The following is a 20,056-nucleotide window of genomic DNA, read 5'->3' on the forward strand; positions in this document are numbered from 1 at the left end:
TCAGGTGAATAGGGAAAGAGGGGCAGGGTTTATACTGCTTTTGGTCAAACGCTGCTGAACACTCAGTATGGTGAGGACAGGTATGCTCATAAATCACCTATCATGAAATGGGCAAACGCATTGAAAAAAATATTCAAAAAAAATTTCACAGAAGCAGAACACAGCTTCTCACAACAACACTAACTGGTACACTGATGCCAATGGGTTCCTAGCACACTTACCTAGCAGAGGAAGTTTGTACTACAAGAGGCCCACCTTCCAAAGGACAATTCCAGGGTTTTTGGGGTCCCCCCTCGTATTCTCCTGTTGTTGGGTATGATGGTTTATAAATAACAGTTAAGACAAGACCTTTAAGAATGTTGATCATGGCAACACTTTTGGGTCCCCTCCCACTGTGAGAGCTTTTCTGTCCTCTCAATATATCCTGCTTTCTCGGAAAAAAAAAAAAAAGAATGTTTATCAGGCACATATCCTTACTGATTTTGCCTGGTTTTCCTATCAGTTAGGAGAGAGTAGTTTTAAAATCTACAACTATGATAATGGAAATGGATTTGTCTATTTTTCTTTCTAGTTGTCAGTTTTTGCTTCATGTACTTTGAGGGCTTATTATTAGGTACATATACATTTAAAAAAATTTTTTTGAGTTGGAGTCTCACTCCGTTGCCCAGGCTGGAGTACAGTGGCATGCTCACAGCCACCCCAGCGTTGACCTGCTGGGCTCAGGTGATCCCTCCGCCTCAGCTGTCTAAGTATCGGAAATACAGACATGTACTACCATGCTTGGCTTATTTATTTTTTATTTTTTATTTTTTTAATTGTAGAGATGAGGTCTCGCCAAGTTGCTCAAGCTGTTCTCAAACCATGGGCTCAGGCAGTCCGCTCACCTCAGCCTCCCAAAGTGCTGGGAATACAGGCTTAAGCCACCGTGCCTGTCCTATATTTGACATTTTTATGTCTTCCTGATGAATTGACCACTTTTATTAATAATTATTACTCTTTATCTCTGATACCATATTGTCTTCAAGTCTTATTTTTCTTGATATCAAATTACTCAGTTGCATTATTAGTAGTAGTATTTGTGTAGTATATGTTTTTTTGCATCCTTCTACTTTCAAACTACATGTGATCTTGCATTTATAGCATATATTTTGTAAACAGCACAGATCTGAGTCATGCTTTTTAAATTTGCTCTAACAATCTAAGCTGTTTAACTGGATTGTTTAATCTATCTACATTTAATGTATTGATACGGTTAGATTTATGTCATCCAACTTGTTTTTCATTTGATCTAACTATGTTTTGTTCTTTGTTTCTCTTTTCTTACCTTCTTTTGGGTTAATCAAATATTTTTTAGCAGTCCAACTTAATTTTTCCTTTGGACTTTGACCTATGCTTCTTTGCATTAATTTTTTAGTTGTGACTCTACCTATATATTACAACGTACACCATTAACATATTATTTAAAGGGAAGATTAAACAGTAAGAAGCTTGCCATAGTGTAGTTTCTTTTCCTTCCCCATCCTTTTTGCTCTTATTTTCATATATATTACATGTAAATATGTCAAAAACTTTACAAACAGTATTATAATTTTTGCTTTATATAGTTATATGTCTCTTAAAGAAGTTTGAAAGAAAACGACTACATTTTGTCTTTTGTATTTACCCATATATTTACAATTTTATGTTTTTTATCCTTTCCTATAGATTTTAATTTCTACCTAGTATCATATCCCTTCAGTATAAAGAACTTATTTCCTATTTCTCCATAATGATTTTCTTCTATAATTATTTATTCAAATATTTTTCTGTCCCCCCAATTTTTTCTCTCCTTTTGAGACTCCAATTAAATGTATTTTGGATCAGTTACTATCTCACAGGTCAAGTACTCACTATTCATTGCATCTGCTTTTCAGATTGGGTAATTTATACTGATATATTTTGAAGGTTATGTGTCTTCTGACATCTTCAACTCTATACAGTAATTTTTTTCATTTTGTCTACTGTACATTCTGTTTTATAATTTATATTTGGTTATTGTTTCCACTTTTTCTGTTAAGACTCCCCATCTGTGCACTTTTATACTCATACTTTAGTTTAGTCTTTTGATATATTTACAAAAGTTGTTTTAAAATATTCATCTACTAATTCCGACATGTGAATTATCTCAGGGTCAGTTTCTACTACCTTCTGTTTTTTCTTAACTATGAGTCATCTTTTCCTATTTCCTCATATACCTGGTAAATTTTTGCTGTATATTGGACATTGTGAATAAAATATTGTCAAGGCTCAGAAGTCAGTTTTGTTCCTTTGAAGAGTACTGATTTTTTGTTCTAGTAGGAAGTTAATCAAACTCAAAACTGCAGTGAATGACAGCTGACATCTCTGCTCAAACATGGCAGTTATTTCCAGTTGCTGCTTTTACTAGGTCCTTGGAATTTACACACACACACATGTGCAGCCATACTTCAGAGATCACCAGTGGATCTGGGAAGAGTTTATATGTAAGGACTCACACCCTCTGAGCTTTCCTTCTTTCGTAGATTCCCCCAAGAATTCAGCTGCTCTGCCAGCTCCAAACTATACTCTTAGTATTGGACTAAGACCAAGGCTTTCTGCCACTTCATGCTACCTGCATGAGTAGGTGTTCTCAAGGCAAAAAGCTGCAAACACACAAATCTCATCCAAAACTCATCTGTTCTCTCAAGGGTTGATTTTCTTCCACTTTCTGCCTGCTTTAAGTTGCTATCCAGTGCCTTCCAACAGTTGCTTTTTTATGATTTGTTTATAATATTTTGTCCAGATTTTATAACTGCTATCTCTGTTAGTCTAACTGTGCTACTCTATTATTAGCAGAAGGAGTAACCAATGCATTTTGTCTACGATTAATAAATGAAAATCATAATCCCAAAGTGTCTAGTATCCCTATATACCAAACGATTAAAACTGTTAACAGACAAATTTTTTAAAAATTATTTTGCCTTCGGTCCAAAATTCCTCTACATTAGCAAACTGTATGAAAAGAAAATAGGTTTGAACCTCAGCTCCTCCATCTGATTTTAACTTCTTAAACCCAGGAAATACTAATCTTGTATGTTGGATATAAGTGGAGAATAGAAATAATGAGTGTAAACATTTAGACAGTGCCGGGGACTAACTCTCATTAAAAAAATGTCCTCAGCCGGGCTCGGTGGCTCAGCCTGTAATCCCGCGCCTTTGGGAGGCTGAGGTGAGTGGATTGCCTGAGCCTGTGGGTTTGAGACCCGCCCAGGCAGGCGAGACCTCATCTCTACAATAAATAAAAAAAAAAATTAGCCGGGCATGGTAGTGCGCGCCTGTAATTCCAGCGACTCAGAAGGCTGAGGCAGAAGGATCGCTGGAGCCCAGCAGGTCGAGGCTGCGGTGGTCGGGAGCGGCCACTGCACTCCAGTCTGGGCGACAGAGTGAGATTCCAACTCAAAAAAAAAAAAAAGTCCTCTACTGCCATTACCATTAAGTGCTTCTGTTTTATTAAATATATCAAAATAAAATTTAAGAAGCTTTACCCTGGAAACTCAATATTGCTTTCTATTTTATTAGAATTTAATAAACAGAAGAGTCCCTGCAGCTAATGCTTTGTCTATATGTAAGGGGGTAGAGGAAGGTGAATGACTTAAGACTAGTCTAATACTGTATACAGTGGATTAAAGGTGATAAGGATTTTCTCTGAGGGCTTACAAAATTGAAATGCTCTTCAGTCTTCCTTCTCAAACTGAAATTATTTGCTTAACAGCTTGGCATTGTAGAAATTTGTTCAGCCTACTTCAAAGAATTTGTTAGACCATTTTTAGACTCACCCTATTTAGTGGATAAGAAAGGCAGTGAGAAGGGAAAATGCTAAGAAAGAAGCTCTGAGATCTTCAAACACAATTAGCATGCAATTCACGTAACAGATAGCTGATCAAGCACTTTCTCAAATGCAAAGTAAATAATTTTCCTTCCATACTTCAATTCTGAATACTTTTTAAAATGTGAATCTTTTTCTTCTTGAGTCATTGAAGAAAATCAAAGACTTTTGACTTTGAACATCACCTATACCACAAAAAAGAAAGTTTTGTTTAAAGTAATACATAAAATTATGCCTAGCATTGCTCTAGGGATAGGGTGGCAATCCTGTAGTGGTTACAAACATAGAATACCCTTTATGCTGCCAAAAAAGAGAGAAAAATTTTTAAAGAATCTCTTTATATAAGAACATCAAGCAGAAAGCAAAAAAAAAAAATTACTTAAAATATCAAGATGCATAGTTACACAATCAGTCAGAGGACAGAATTAAATTATGCAAAGAAGAAGGAAGTGTTAAATCATCAATACCAATTGATCATATATTCTTACCAAGGCTTCATAATCTTCTGCAATTTCTGGTATCGTCTGCAAAATATAAAAACAGCCATGTGAGAAGCATGTTTAAAAGCAACAGTTTTTACACAATTGCTCTATTCCTAGAGCATAACTTTTACACAATTAACATATCTTAAAGGAAACTCTGGATTAGATATAGGACAAACATAACTACCATGAACTAAAACAAAATCATCAATTTCAAAATATCATTCAAAGTAATAAATGTGACACCTGTTGATGATAAAAAAACAATCAAAAGATCAAGATTAAACTACTATCACCAACCTAATGCATCTGCTTATGGGTAAAGGCAACAAGAACAATTTGTTTGGATCAGATTGGGGCCATGTTCAAAAGAGGAAAGAATCCCCTAGAGGTAAGAATTGAAAAAATTTTAGTGACAAAAGCCGACCCAAAAAGACTATGAAAAAATGTTTTATCTTTCTTTGGTAAAATGTCCGCTAATTCTACTTCCTCTTTTCTTGAGAGAAAGATTACTTCTTCTGAGGGAAGACACTACAATGTCTGCAATGCGACATTGCAATAGTGTTCAGTCACAGAACTGGAACTCTGGGATGGTGGCCTGGAATAGGCAAGACTGACTACAAAAAAGAACAACTGTGCTTTCTTACAAAAAAAAAAAAAGGTTCAAGAAGACAAAGAAACAAGTGCTTCTGACCTGGTCAAACAACCTCTCATTCCTCAAGTCTGCCAAATCTCTCTAAGTTTTAGCATGTTCTTCTTTCTGTGAAATATCCTTCCTTTCTTTGTCCAACTAGCCGAGTCCTACCTCTAAACTCACTTCATTCTAGGCACCTTTGGGAAGTCTTCCTGACTTCTGATTCCCCTTCCTTGACCAGACACAGGTGGTGCCTGCATCTGCAAGCTGCAGGCTTTGAGGCTACACCAGCTATAAACCTTAGGACATCTTACTGTCATTCTACCTCATAGACGGCTGGGGCTGTGCACTATGAGTAAGTAGTATAATATCAGGCATACACATAGTAGGACTCAATAAATGGTCGATGAGTGATTTTGCTCTTGAAAAGTTTCACATTCTCAACCACATAAAAGGTAATCACTTCAGTAATCGGCATGACCACATGAAACTAAATCTAATCTTTGGAAAAACTAGGGTGAGGGAGAGTTAAACATACATATATAAAGAGATCTTTCTCTTCCTCCTCCCCCTCCTTTATTTTCCTTTCTTTAAAAAATATGTATTATTCTTCATCTTTCCTTCATCCTTCATTGGGCAGGGTGAAAGTGGTAGGTGGCCAGGGAGAGGCAGTTCTGAGCAGAAGTTGGGAGTATGCAAAGGCCAGAGATACTCTACACTCAAAGGGACCAGGGCTCCTTAGGGAAGTGGGTCATGCCATGGTTGGGGTAAGGAAAGATCCAGATAGTCCTGGTTCATTTTGTTGAGCCAGAAAGTAAAGAAATGCTAAAAAAAAAAAAAAAAAAAAAACCCAAAAAACAATGGGAGACAGGTCAACAGGGCACAAATGTCAGCTTGAAGGAGCTCCCATGGACCAAATCTGGGATAAGTTGAGAATCAAAATAAATAATACAGAGATAGGTCATAGTCCACTGAATAAAACAGGGACAAATAAGTCCACCTTGATATAGAGCGATGAGCTGATGTTTAGAAACGGAATCTCTGAGGGGAAAACACAAATCTCAGACAAAGACTGATCTGAGAGAAATATTTTCCAATTTCCATGGTGTAACTACTCTCACAATGACCAATTTAAAATACCAACATGACATCAATGAATGCAGAGCCAGAAAGAGTTGTCAGTAAGTAGTTTGAGCCAAACTGGTTCATAGTAAGTAGTTTGAGGCAACTCCAGCTCCCCACTGGAAATAAACATGTAAGTGAATAAATGCACAGGGAGAAAATAAAGCTCTTAATACCAAAGAAAGCTAACTAATAAATGCAGAAGAAATAATACCATTAGAAAATTCCCCTTTGAAATCATCAGAGTAATAATTAATTCAAACAAGGAATGTCAATGCTAAAACCGGCAGGTGAAATCCGGGTGAGTAATGGGATTTTTCATAGTTTTAATATGTCTCCCTACCAATTTCTTATGAATTAAGTGCAAAGGTAGGGAGACATGTTATAGTGGAAACACCTGGAAGATGCTATCTTAATTGAGTGGTCAAAGTTAACACCAGAAGTAAAGCAAGGAGACGTCATGTGTCAGCAACAGGAAGCAATGGAAAAAAAATAAAGGCAAAGACATCAGTATGGGTCATGAGAAAACATTAGACAAACCTGTAGAAAACAAAGTTTTATGATTCAATAGAAAACTAAGCAGTGTCTATAATATACCTTTCTGGGCTATTGTCTTTGAAATTCTGTCTGTCTATCTATCTATCTATCTATCTATCTATCTATCTATCTAATCTATCTATCTATCTATCTATCTATCTATCTATCTATCTATCTCTCTATCTTAGTCCCGTCTGGCAGTGATTGAATTTTGAATTGACTTCTTCCCTGCTGGTGGAAAACCTGTTTTGTTTCATTTCAACATTCCTTTGCTCCACATAAATATATGCTCTTTTGACTTTTCCTTTAAATCTATAACATCTGCCTGGTTCCCTTATACCATATGACTAAAATAAAATATTTCACTACATTTTCATTTCTATATCTATGTCAAAATCCAAATGTAATCTAGAGACAGATCTCTAAATTAAACATTTTATTTATGAATTACAAAATTGCAATTCAGGGCAAACATACAGACAGTGTGGTCTTTGGTAAGTCCGAAGAACAAAGAGAAGACTGAGAGTTTTAATAGAAAGAGAAAAATGTTCTACATTGTTTTGAAGGGAAGATTACTTGCACTAGAGAACCACTAGAGAGCTGGCAAGTCCTGATAGATGAATGACATTGGTAGGTAAAACCAGTCTTAAGAGTTAGGGCAGGTCATTTTAGCAGCTACTAAGTAAAACTGGTATTAAGATTACAGAAAATTAAATTCTTAAAGCTGGTGATATGTGCCCCAAGTGCTTTTTCCCCCAGACCCTCAACTCTAATTTAATTGGACTGACAAGAATGACCCAATTCGTGTAATCAACTTTCACATCTGTAGGAGAGTTACGATTTTACTTTTCTCTGAAAATTGCCTTTAACGAAGTTCCCTTTAACAAACCCAAATTAGAGGATATTCTACAAAATGGCTGAACTATAATTTTAAAATGCCAGTCATAAAAGAAAAGAAAGAACCGAAGACAGTTCTAGATTGAAGGAGAACTAGGAGGAGACAGGAAAACTGGGTGCAAGGCATTACCTGGAGTTCGAGTCTTTCCATTAAAAGATGCAGCTGATACAACTACTGAAACTTGAATAGGGTCTCTGAGAGAGAAGAACAAATGGGAGTTCTCTGTTCTGTTCTTGCAACTTTTCTGTAAGTTTTAAGCCGTTTTGAAATAAAATTGTGTGTGTGCGTGCACGTGTAATATTTAAAGCAATCATAGCAAAGTTTCAAAATAACTTTCTGGCCAGGGGCCTGAAAGTTTTTATATGTGTTCTGCCTCCTTCAGCATCCCTGACCTTGGAGAGTTCTCCCTGACCAGACTGCTGAGATAATTCAGTGCTGAGTCACAGTGTTTCTTACTCCTCAACTTGAGCACCCTCACTTTGGCTGCAGATTACGTATACGGAGAAGGGAGAAGTTTGTGATGTTTGTAGGTTGTCCTACCGGAATTCTCATTCTCCTCTCTCTCTTTCTCTTCCTTCCTCTTTCTTTCATTCCCATTCTCCCTTTCTCTCTCCCTTTCTCTCTCTCTCTCTCTCTCTCTCTCTCTCTCTCTCTCTCTCCACCCCCAGTATATTCATTTTTTGGAGAAATGTGACCAGAAGAGAAATTATTCTAGAAAGGCTGATGTTCAGTGTCCAAAAACCTCCCACCTCAGCCCAAGGAATGGCATTCTTTTCACCAGTAGAAGATAATCTCTTCTTCAAATGGGTCTGTGTGACCCTTTCTCATTCATTACCAGAGTGATAGACAAAGAAACAGAGAGAAAGCAATAGGGGTGAGGAGGAGGCAGATCCTATTTAGGGAATTTTCTGCCACACAAACTCTGACAAAGCCCAGAAAGGTTGGCCTCTTTGGCCTTTGTGATGCAAATTTCTGGCAGGGACCCAGAGAGCTGTTCTGAGTGCAAGCTCCAGGAGAACAGGCAGAGGGAGCTGGGAAGACCAGGCAGGCTTTGCAGCAGGGCTGACTGCACAGACCACAGGAGCAGCTTCTTTTTGGCTTGGTCTGTGACCGCTGAGAAGGTGAAGTGCAATGCATGTATGGTGTCATCTGGGCTTGGCTGGTGTCAGCTGGGCTTGGCTGTGAGACAGTAAGTAGACGAATCACTTTGGCCTGGCCAGGACCTCCCAGAACAGCCAAGACTTATGAGACACCAAGTGCTCAGAAGCAATGGCGTGAGTTGGAGCTGATAATCTGTGTCCCTGGAGGTTAACAAAGTTACTTTAAAAAACACCCATCTTTTATTTGAAGATAAAATTCTAGAAAAGGTCACGCATAGTCAAAAACTGTCATGTACATCTTTGGATTTTCCCCACACATCTCCTCTTACCCCTCACACGTCTACCCCTGTGTTAGGAATGTTGTTCAGAACTCAAATAACATACACTTTGATACATGAATAAAACCCACAAATCCATCTCAAGTGTGGTGCTAGGCCAAGACATCATTCAGGGTGCATAATTCAAGTCATACTTCAATTTTTACAACACCTAGAAAATGAAAAGAGCCCCAGTTCAGGCAAGTAGAAAACAATTTGAATAATGAAAGTTTAACATGAGACTGTCCTTGTGTTAATGCAACAATGTCAATTTCTATACACATACATAATTACATACAGCATCAGCCAAACTTTCTCATCTGCATCATATGTATGACAGGGTGGGGAAGGGACTAATCATGTACACAATTCATGTTTCTTTTTAAGACAATTATCTAAGGGCTTTACATATTGCTAAAATAACTGTGGGACTCCTTCCACTGCTCCTAATACATCCCAATTTTGGAGCAATGATCTTAGCCCAACCAATAGAACAGCACTTACAAATTCCCCAGATTAGTAAGAACTCCACAAATACCCCACTGCTATTTTTCCCAGGAAAACAAGAGAAACCTAAAGAAGCACCAGTCTAGAATTGATGAAGGGATTAGAAATGGGCATACTCCTACACAGATGCTAAAGTATAAATTAGGACATTTCACCAAGCTTTTGGACTGTATTTTAAAACAGCTTTAAATGTGTACTTCCAGTGAGTCAGAAATTTTATTGCAAGGAAATAATTTAAATATTCACAAAGATATGCTAAAAGAAAAACTGATTAGACAACATCCAGAAAAAACCTGAAAACAACGTAATGTCCTCACCATAGGGAAATGGTGCACCATACTGAACATATTTTTCCAATTGTTATATTATATTGTATATTAATCGTACCTCAACAAGCTATAGAAATGAAATAGTATTCAAGCATCAAAAGTGATGGAGGGAATAATATCTAATGACATGGTAATATTGTTAGGTATAAAAAGTAGATTGCACTTGGTGGCTCAGCAAGTAACTTTTTAAAAAACCCCTTTTTGGCAGGGCTCGGCGCCTCAGCCTATAGTCCCAGAACTTTGGGAGGCTGAGGCAAGTGGATTGCCTGAGCACACGGGTTTGAGACCAGCCTGGGCAGACCTTATCTCTACAATAAATAAAAGATTAACCAAATGTGGTAGCGTGTACCTGTAGTTCCAGCTACTTGGAAGGCTGAGGCAGAAAGATCGCTGGAGCCCAGCAGGTTCACACTGGGGTGGCTGTGAGCGTGCCACTGCACTATAGCCTGGGCTATGGACTGACTCCAATTCAAAAAAAAAAGTAGATTACAAAAACTACTATTTTGTACTTTTATAAAGCCTATACATATACGTGTATCTAAAATAATATATAAGAAATATATGCAAGACATATTAAAAAAGCTTGTAGACTACAAGGTAGACTACAAATGCTACTTCTTTCTCCCTTCTGCTTATTTACATATTTTCAAAAAAATAAATATGATTCTTCATTAAGAAAAGAAAGTCAATATAAAAAAAACTGTCCGAGTTCTTTGTAAACACATGAATTTAACATTTTTTTCACTCTTGACTTTTCTGCCCAGGGTGGTGCTACAGCTTACTCATATTCTAATAGCGTAATTTTCCCATCACATTGCCACATAGGAAGGAAAATGTAAGTATTCTGCCCTTTCATTCTTGGAAATGTTCCCTCTGCTCTTCTGCCCCCAGTGATGACTGACTTTTTTTTTTTTTTTTTTGAGTTGGAATCTCACTCCATCGACTAGGCTGGAGTGCAGTGGCATGCTCACGGCCACCCCAGCATCGATCTCCTGGGTTCTAGTGATCTCTCCACCTCAGCCTTCCAGGTAGTTGGAACTATAGGCGCATGTTACCCACACCAGGCTAAGTTTTTTTACTGTAAAGATGAGGTCTCGCCAAGTTGCCCAGGCTGGTCTTGAACCCACAGTCTCAGGCAATCCACTTGCCTCGGCCTCCCAAAGTGCTGGGATTACAGTCTGAGCCTGATGACTGACTATTTAACAGTGAAAGGATATAGAAATAAACTGTCTAATTGGCTGTGTTCATACAAGCATAGACAAAGAACATGGTGTTTTATTAAAACCCGAAGAAGTACAGTACTAGCCAGTACATTGGACTTAGAGATGGAGGTATGATTTGTTTTTGCACAAATAAAATAAAATATGTCTGAAGAATCTTTTGATGCACATCTTTTTTTTTTTTTTCTTTTGGAAACACTATCCATTCCTTAAGGTTCCTTATCTTGTTCAGGCTGGGGCAACTTATTTGCTTCTGCACCTATGTTTCAAGCACAAATTAGGAACAGAATTTCAAAATTCCACAAGGACAGAAAAATTAAATTCAGCTTTTAAATACTGTGCTTTGCCAAAATGACACTTCTTCATTGTCCCTTTGTTGCTGATTTTGCCCCATGACCCCTCCCAGTACCAGCTGGAGAGAGAAAACTTTTAAAAGCTCAGCCTTGGGTAATGAGAAGCAAACCAGTCATCTCTGAATCTCATTATTACTAAAAGTAAGGAGAAAAATTCCAGCTACGTTTCTTCAGTGTTTACTAAAAATTTCCACAGGTCCTGCTTAGAAAGCCTCCACCTTCTCCAGCTGGAAGGCTGCCCAGGACTCATGACTAAATGCCTTCCAAATTGCAGGATCTATTTAATTTGTGTGGTGTCTATTCCAAAGGTTTCCAGTTAATTAATTAGTTTTGCTATAAGTTTAATTGAGAAACCAGAATTTCTTATTTTTAAAAAATGGCTTTCTCTTTTCTTTTTCATTTGAGCAAAAAGATCTAAAAACTAGCTGCGGATCAAGTGAGCCACCTCTCACCATGAGCCGCAGGGCCAGCACAAGGAAGGCAGGCGGCCTGGCAGCTCTAGTCCCTCCTTCCTCCGTCGCCGAAAGCTGCATGACTTTGAACTTACATGAAACAGGAAAGGGGACACCAAAGGTGACCCAGAGAGATATCATTACTTCTCAGAAGTATAGTTTAATGGGAAAGTATAAGAGGAAAATGCAAAAAGGAACACATTTTATTCAAGATCTGGTCTTGAATTCTGGTTATCTGTCTGAAACCTGGCTGTATATATCAAACTGTAATAGCTCACAACTTATTATAAATATAGGAATGTGTCCACTTAAGAATGTGGATATATTCTGAGAGATGCCTCTTTAGGTGATTTCGTCCTTGTATGAACACCATAGTGTGTACTTACACAAACCTAGACAGCATAGCCTACTGCATGCCTAGGCTATACGGTATAGTCTATTGTTCCTGAGCTATACACTTGTACAACATGTGACTGGATTGAACACGGTGGGCCATTGCAACACAACGGGAAATATTTGTATATAACATATCTAAATACAGAAAAAACAGAGCAAAAATGCATATAAAAGATATAAAAGGCAGCTGGGTTCGGTGGCTCAGCCTGTAATCCCAGCACTTTGGGAGGCCGAGGCGAGTGGAGTGCCTGAGCTCACGGATTCGAGAGCCACCTGGGCACTTGGTGAGACCTTGTCTCTACAATAAATAAAAAATTAGGCATGGTAGTGTATGCCTGTAGTTCCAGTTACTTAGAAGGCTGAGGCAGAAGGATCGCCTGAGCCCAGCAGGTCGAGACTGTGGTGGCCATCAGCATGCCACCGCACTCCAGACTGGGTGACAGAGTAAGACTCCAATTCAAAAAATAAAAGAATGTAAAAGGCCTGACATGGTGGTTCACATCTATAATCCCAGCACTTTGAGAGGCCAAGCTGAGAGGATTGCCTGAGCATACAGGTTCGAGACCAGCCTGGCCAACATGGTGAGACCTCATCTGTACAATAAATCAAAAAAATTAGCTGGGCGTGATGACACTCACCTGTAGTTCCAGCTACTTGGAAGGCTGAGGCAGAAGGATTGCCTGAGCCCAGCAGGTCAAGGATGCAGTGGCTGTGAGCGTGCCACTGCACTCTAGCCTGGGCAACAGAATGGGACTCCAACTCAAAAACAAATAAAAAAAAGCTTTATAATGGTACACCTATATAAAGTAGCTTCATTACTATCTTACAGGCCCAGCATCACGCATGTGGTCCATCTTTGACCAAAACATTATTATGCAGTGCATAACTGTAGTTAAAATGTTAATGAGCATGATACTTTTTATTTTTATTTCTTTAAAAAGGTATTCAGTTGCTTTGATTCACATGAAATACGTTCAGTATTTCTCTCACACTGTATATGCACAACATGGAGGTATAATTCAGATCTGCTGTCCCCAATCATGGGTCTGAGGGATGGTGAACCTTTTGGGCTGCTCTGTAGGTGGAGATGAGGACAGAATAAGGCATCAACACTGATAAAAAATAAGAATGTTGACAAGGCAAACACATAGTGTCAGTTTTTACTCTTTTTCTTTTAAAGCAAAAGTGATAGTGTCCCTCTGATGAGTGTTACTGGCTGAACTGTGCACCCCCAAAATGCATATGTTGAAGCCCTAACCCCCAGTACTTCAGTATTTGGAGACAGGGCCATTAGAGGGGTGGTTAAGGTAAAGTGAAGCCATTAGGGTGGGCCCTAATCTAATCTGACTGGCATTCTGATAAGAAGAGCATATTTAGACACAGAAGAGACACCAGGAATGTGTACACACAGAGAAAAGCCCACGTGAGAACAGGGAGAGAAGGCAGTCATCCACAAGCCAAAGAGAGACCTCAGAAGAAACCAACCATGCCAACACCTTGATCTTGAACTTCTAGCTTCCAAAAACTGTGAGAAAATAAATTTCTGTAGTTCAAGGCACCCAGTCTGTGGTATCTTGTTATGGCAAACAAATGCTTCTGGCACAGTTTTCATTGTCAAAACACGCCTCTGGAGGTTTGGGGCTCTACCACAGCCCCATACTCAGGATCCAGATCACATGAGTCCTTGCTTTAATATTCTCTCTGTGGTCCTTGTAATTACGGTTGCAATTCTGGTAATTTTGGAAGGACACAGTATCCTCCTGAATACTTAAGAGCACAAGCCCCCAGATACCTAGGTATCTATGGCAGAACCTCCTAATATCAGCAAGTGACATTAATGTATCAATGGCTGAGACTCAGATAAATCAATAAACAAGGTAGCATTTTTATTTTTTTATTTAACATGTTACTAAATGTCACCAAGGCAGACTCTCTGGAGGCTCCCTGCCCCACTAGAAGCAGAGGCATGCATGTAGCACAGGCCTACCAGGTCTGGCAGCTACATGAAGTAATCCACAGTTAAAGAGTGAAGGTGTTTATAATCACAACTCGTCCTCCTCCAATGCTCACTGGGAACAAGGATCCTAATCTGGCCTGACACCTTCCAGACCAGATTCAAGCTTGAAGTTTTAGTCACAGACAGAACGCTCTGTATCTTTTTCCTTTGTCTAGTTCCTTGAATCCCTGACTCGAGCTCCAGCTCCAACGTACAGTAACCACACTGGATTCTGATAACACCCAGGGTTTGCATTTCCCTGTCCCACTCCAGACTGAGGTACACCAGAATTTCATAAGCAGAGGTCTAGCAACCATTGGGGGAAAAAAAATGATTCCTATCTACAAGGTGACCCTCTCCTGATCACCCAAGCCTGCAGTCCGTTTTCTCGAACTTAGTTTTATCCCCCTTTATTCAGTTTCAAAGATTTTCTCTACTTGTCTGTAAGCTAAGATCCCCATCTCCACACTCTAAAGAATGTCCTTTCTTCCAATGAGAAAAAAAGTTTTCACTAGTACCAACTGCAGAAGTTAAATGACAGGTGTAGAGGAGGGGAGGGAGGAAGAACAGGAGGGAGAGGAGAGGATGGGATAATAGAGGGAGCACAGAGGGAGCACAGAAAGGTCTCCAACAGTCATCAGTTCACTATTTACATCCCTAGTTACTGAAGAGAACTAAAAGCATCCTAATAAATATCCTTCGTAATAAACCTCCAGTTCTTAATTAACACACATTCCAACTCTGCACATTATTAACTTAGCTCAAATTACATGATCACATGATCTACTGGCCAATGTCAATAGCTCCTGACCATATGAGAAAGAGCAGCCCCTTGTTCAATCCACCCTGGCACACGGTGTAGCACTAGCCCCACCTGACTCCTTATACTCCCTGAGTCGCATGAGAGAATCAAAGCCTTCACTGAGAAGGTGTGCTCCCAGTCAGAGTATCCATCCCTTCGTCCATACGAGGGAACTCAAACTGCTTCAAGGTCCACTTCACTGTCACCTCCTCTGTGTGACTTGATGAGATATAATGGGTCCACCCTCTAAACTCCTAGCCTTCAGAAGGAATGACACACAGTTGAATTCTGCCTATATAATAAGCGTCATCAATCCTTGGAAGGTAAGGCTCATATGAAAAAACTTTCCCACTTGTCACTCTTTTGCACACAGTAGATACTCAATACATGTTTACTGTGTTTCATTTTAAATAATTAAGGACATGTATTTAATCATTCAAGTATTCATTTTTTTTAACTTTATCTTTTTAAAAATTTTAGAGATGCAGGGTACAATTCAGGATTAAGTATCTTATTACTAAGTTAATAATGCCTGCGTTCAACTGCAATTATACAAGATGATGTGTATGAAACACTCTACTTCAGCTGATCTGAACTACACACAATCAGTAAAACAAGATTTGGTTTTCACATTCTGAACATTGCCTTTCTCTCCCAGTCTCTCCCAACCCTGTAAGGTACACTACCACCCACCTCCTTGCCTAAGCCCCAATTCTTGAAGTTATATGTAGTACCTATCTTTGCTTCCGTATGCAATCAATCAGCAAGCCTGTTGAGTATTAATTTTTTTAAAAAACTACTTCAGGGATGACATCTTGACCTGGTTGAATATTTTGAAACATGAATATTTTAATTTATTTAAATGGAGTCAGAAAAGAAAACCATTTTTCTTGGAGATAGGCAAGAATGTGAGGGATTAATATTTTCTGGAATTATAATTCTAACATGTGCAAGGCCCTTAGAGATAATGACCTAATATTTTTTGTTGCCTAAATCTGAAATTTCAGGTGTTTCAAGGAGTTCTACCATGTCTTAGATACTGACTGGTTAGTAGGTGGAAGATGTACAGCTACTAAAATTAGAAACCCACTACCTAGCCACTATCTTAAAAACTATTTTTTTCCTGAGTCTAAACAAGTTTCTGGTCTTTAAAACTAGAAATTGCAAGTATAAGGAATGTAACAAATACCCACAATGCTGAAATGAATAGGACAGATGTGGAAATCTGGATAAAAGATGCTTACTCAGTGCCGCTTTCGACCATCTGCGTGAGGAGAGAGATGCCATCCAGGTTTATAAACTCCTGAGCAAACGTGACATCCCGGGAGAGGCTGGCCAAGTCCTTCAGGGCTTCTAGCTTGGCATCCATGCTCGAGGACTGGATTCGTTCATGGAGCTGCTGGGCATTTTGAGCCTCAATGGGGCAAAAGCAAAGGGAAGAGTGTTCACAAAGGAAATCACAATAGCCAAAAAATAAGCATTTCATTGAGAAACAAAGGTGCAAAGGTCGAAAGTGCAAGACTGTATGCCTACTATACAGAGTGGGCACCTCAAGGGCAGGTTTCCAACCCAAACACTTCACCTTCCGTGCGAGGTCTGTTCAATTCAGGACAGAACCACTTGCATTCTTTTGACAGGGCTCACATTCCCATTTCAAGGAATATTCAAGGACATGAGAATATTAAAGCCCCAGAAACCAAACAAAGTGTGGCACAGAGGGGAGGGAAATGGAAGAATGGTTACTTTTTAAGTAAAATTATTATCTAAAAGCAACCAAAAGCTATTTGCTTAGTTAAGCAATTACACAAAATTTATACAGCATGTTCACCCGTTCAGTCAATACTCTGAGTAATAACTGCCTACACATGTTCTGAAGCTTTATTAGACACCCAAATAATCTTTCTGGATTACTGCAAATCTTCCAGCACCACACAACAATGCTTGCAAACTTCAATTTCAACAACATGTGTTTCACATGCACTGACTACTTGAGTGAATTTAAAACTAAGTAATTAGGAAATCAAATTAACAGCTATGCCTAAAATTACTTTTAAGGCATTTGCACTTGGCTTCTACGTGCAGGACAGAGAGGAATAGAATAGAGGAATAGAAAGGAATATCAAAGAAGTTGAACTTCTGACTAATAATTTGTCATCTATATGTCTTATTCACACAGTCTAGGTTTTCATATCTACCTTTCAATGAGGGCAGGCAGTAAGAAAAATAAAATAGAAATGTTTCTGCCTGTGTTTTTGCTTAATAGAAACAACTGAATATTGTTGCAATTTTATGTAACTCAAAACCACCATGATTGAAGCACTCTGCCATCATCCTATTCTCTTCAGGTACTTGCCTTCTTCTTTGAAACCATGTTATACTTTAGAGAAAGGGAAGAGGAGGTGTTTGATCCCAACAATGAGGTACCTCTCCTGAACAGATAAGAAGGGATCCCCCCAAAAGAAATAATCTTTTGGGGGATAGGCCCCTTGTAGTATAGACTTCCCCTGCTAGGTAAGTGTTCCAGCAACCCATTGACATCAGTGTACAAGCTAGCATTTGTCATGAAAGAGTTGCATCGCAGAAGAAACATCCCAAGGTCACACAAGGTTGGTGCTGGGGCTGAGACAGAGCCTGGGGCTTTGGACTCCAGAGATCACACTCTAAATGATGACCCTCCAATTGTTACATGCACAAACCATCCCCTAGATGGTTTTTTAAAATACGAACCACAGGCCACCCCCAGAATTTCTGATTCTGAAGGTCTGGGTTGGGATATCCAAGCCTGTATGTTTATCAAGTCCACAGGTACAGCTGCTGATGCTGGTCCCTGGAATCACACGCGGAGAACCACTGCCCTAAATCATGAAGGGATACTACATCTACTAATGAGATAGAATGAGATGTTTTGATTCTGTTCCTTAATCACCATCTTGTCTTTCCTAGCCGGAACGTAAGGAGATCCTCCTGATAAACTCTACCAAAAAGAAAATCTGCTTGTCCTTTAAAAAGTTGTGTACTTTTCAGGGAGAACTTTTACTAAGAAAAAAAAGAAAAAGTCAATAATGTAGACGCTGAGTAGAAAGGATTTATTATACCATTCATTCTACTTCATTTGTATGCCTTTGATAGGTTACCTACTTAAATAAGTACAATTTAAAGTAAAAGAAGTGAAGAAAGACAACATCAGAAACGTAAAAAAGACAAGAGTTCCAAGCAGAGTAAATCAAGACTGAATAACAGTCCTTCCAAATCCCCAAACCGCTAATGGGTTGCTGCTATAGAAATTGGAAATATTTTATCAAGACCGTCACACATCAGAATAGCAAAGTAATTCCCTGACTTGCTGGGGATCTCAGGCAAGAAATCATTTCCAGTAACAATAGTAAAATCTCCTCTAAATTGTGTCAAACTACCACATTCAAAATTCATAGATTCGACATCCTGGAAAGTTCCTATGGAATCATTCACCCCTCTCCTGCACTGGCCTCAGTGCCTGAGAATGACGTGTCCTGTTTTCACAGTGCTGTTCTAATCCCTCACAGAAGACCTTGCTCTTTCCCTTGATACCATCATCTAAGGAGGTGACTCTTCTTTAAAATGTGCAGTGCCTATAGTGCTTGCTTTCCTCTTTGTTTCAGGACATAGATGAGTCACTGGAGGGACATATTATTAAAGAGAACAAGGGTATTGTGCCAGGTCAGGTGACCCACGGTAAAAAGCTCTCAGAACCAGGAATCAGAGCCCTTAGTACTTCCAGCTCCATCACTGGCAGTTCTGGGGCCACAGTGAACTTCTTTTTACCTCCATTGGTATCCCATTGGTAGGTACACTGAAAAACTGTGATGGTAAAAGGTTTAAGGTTCCCTGCAGTCCACAGAGTAATGGATTGTTTCTCAGCTGGGCAGTACCCCTCATCAAGAAAGGGTGCTACACAGATGTGAGTCTTGGGAGTGAGTTGCAATCAGAATATTATGTCAAACTGGTGAGACATTTTTAATGCAATATTTTTCTAGTTGGAATCAGAACAGGTAAGGATACAGGTTTTTGTTTGTTAGCTTTTTTGTTTTGTTTTGTTTTGTTTTTGAGTTGGAGTCTCACTCTGTCGCCCAGACTGGAGTGCAGTGGCCGCTCCCGGCCACCACAGCCTCGACCTGCTGGGCTCCAGCGATCCTTCCACCTCAGCCTTCCAAGTAGCCGGAATTACAGGCATGCGCTACCACGCCCAGCTGATTTTTTTTTTTATTATTTATTGTAGAGATGAGGTCTCGCTGCCCAGGTGGGTCTTGAACCCACGGGCTCAGGCAATCCACTCACCTCAGCTTCCCAAAGGTGCGGGATTACAGGCTGAGCCACCGAGCCCGGCTAGGATACAGTTTTTATTATTAAAATACTGGGAGTTTATAAGGAACATTTATTTTTGGACATCAGTTATTGCAGGTACCTGCATATAATTTTACCTTGTCTAAGACAAGTCTTTACAGTTACTCACTTGAGATCAAAGCCCTTTCAAAATCCTTAGACTCTCCACTCTCTGATTTAACAAATACCTCTGAAAAGCTTATTCTGAGCCAAGCACCGTCCTGTACATTTGATGCAAACAAGACAGACAAGGTTCTTACCCTCCTGATGTCCCACCTTGGTGTGGGAAGAAGACACTAAGAAAGTTAGTAACAAGAAATTAAATATTGGTAAGTTATTAGCTGAAAGGACAGAGCACAAAATGGAGTTTCTCTGGTCTCCTTGAGCTCATACACAACAATAATCATTTCCCAGAATCCTGGGTGATTCGCAATACGTTAAGATTAACATCTTGTCCTAAGAATTTGTCTTTACACGATGGAATACTACGCAGCCATAAAAAAGAACAAAATCATGAATTTCGCTGCAACCTGGATGGAACTAGAGTCTATAATACTGAGTGACCTCTCACAAAAACAAAAATCCGAATATCACATGTTCTCACTCATATAATGGACCTTGAACATCCAATGCAATACTATGAGAAAATGACGGATGGTACTGGGAAAC

The 20,056-nt window shown here is 39.2% G+C and overlaps 1 protein-coding gene across 4 annotated transcripts in view; it reads right to left on the reverse strand.

The window, feature by feature from the left end:
• The window catches only part of LOC103273849 (engulfment and cell motility protein 1), a 331,697-nt gene that overhangs the window by 131,139 nt on the left and 180,502 nt on the right, over window positions 1–20,056 (reverse strand). For all 4 annotated transcript variants that reach the window (XM_008071304.1, XM_021719170.1, XM_021719169.1 and 1 more), the window contains 2 exons: window positions 16,273–16,442; window positions 4,372–4,407 (listed from right to left, as the gene is read on the reverse strand). In XM_008071304.1, coding sequence (XP_008069495.1) covers window positions 4,372–4,407; window positions 16,273–16,442 — 206 coding nt within the window. The remainder of the gene's footprint in view (window positions 1–4,371; window positions 4,408–16,272; window positions 16,443–20,056) is intronic.

The sequence above is a fragment of the Carlito syrichta genome, unplaced genomic scaffold (assembly GCF_000164805.1).
Source record: "Carlito syrichta isolate Samal-C Ts95f unplaced genomic scaffold, Tarsius_syrichta-2.0.1 Scaffold314288, whole genome shotgun sequence".
Taxonomy (NCBI): Eukaryota; Metazoa; Chordata; class Mammalia; order Primates; family Tarsiidae; genus Carlito; species Carlito syrichta.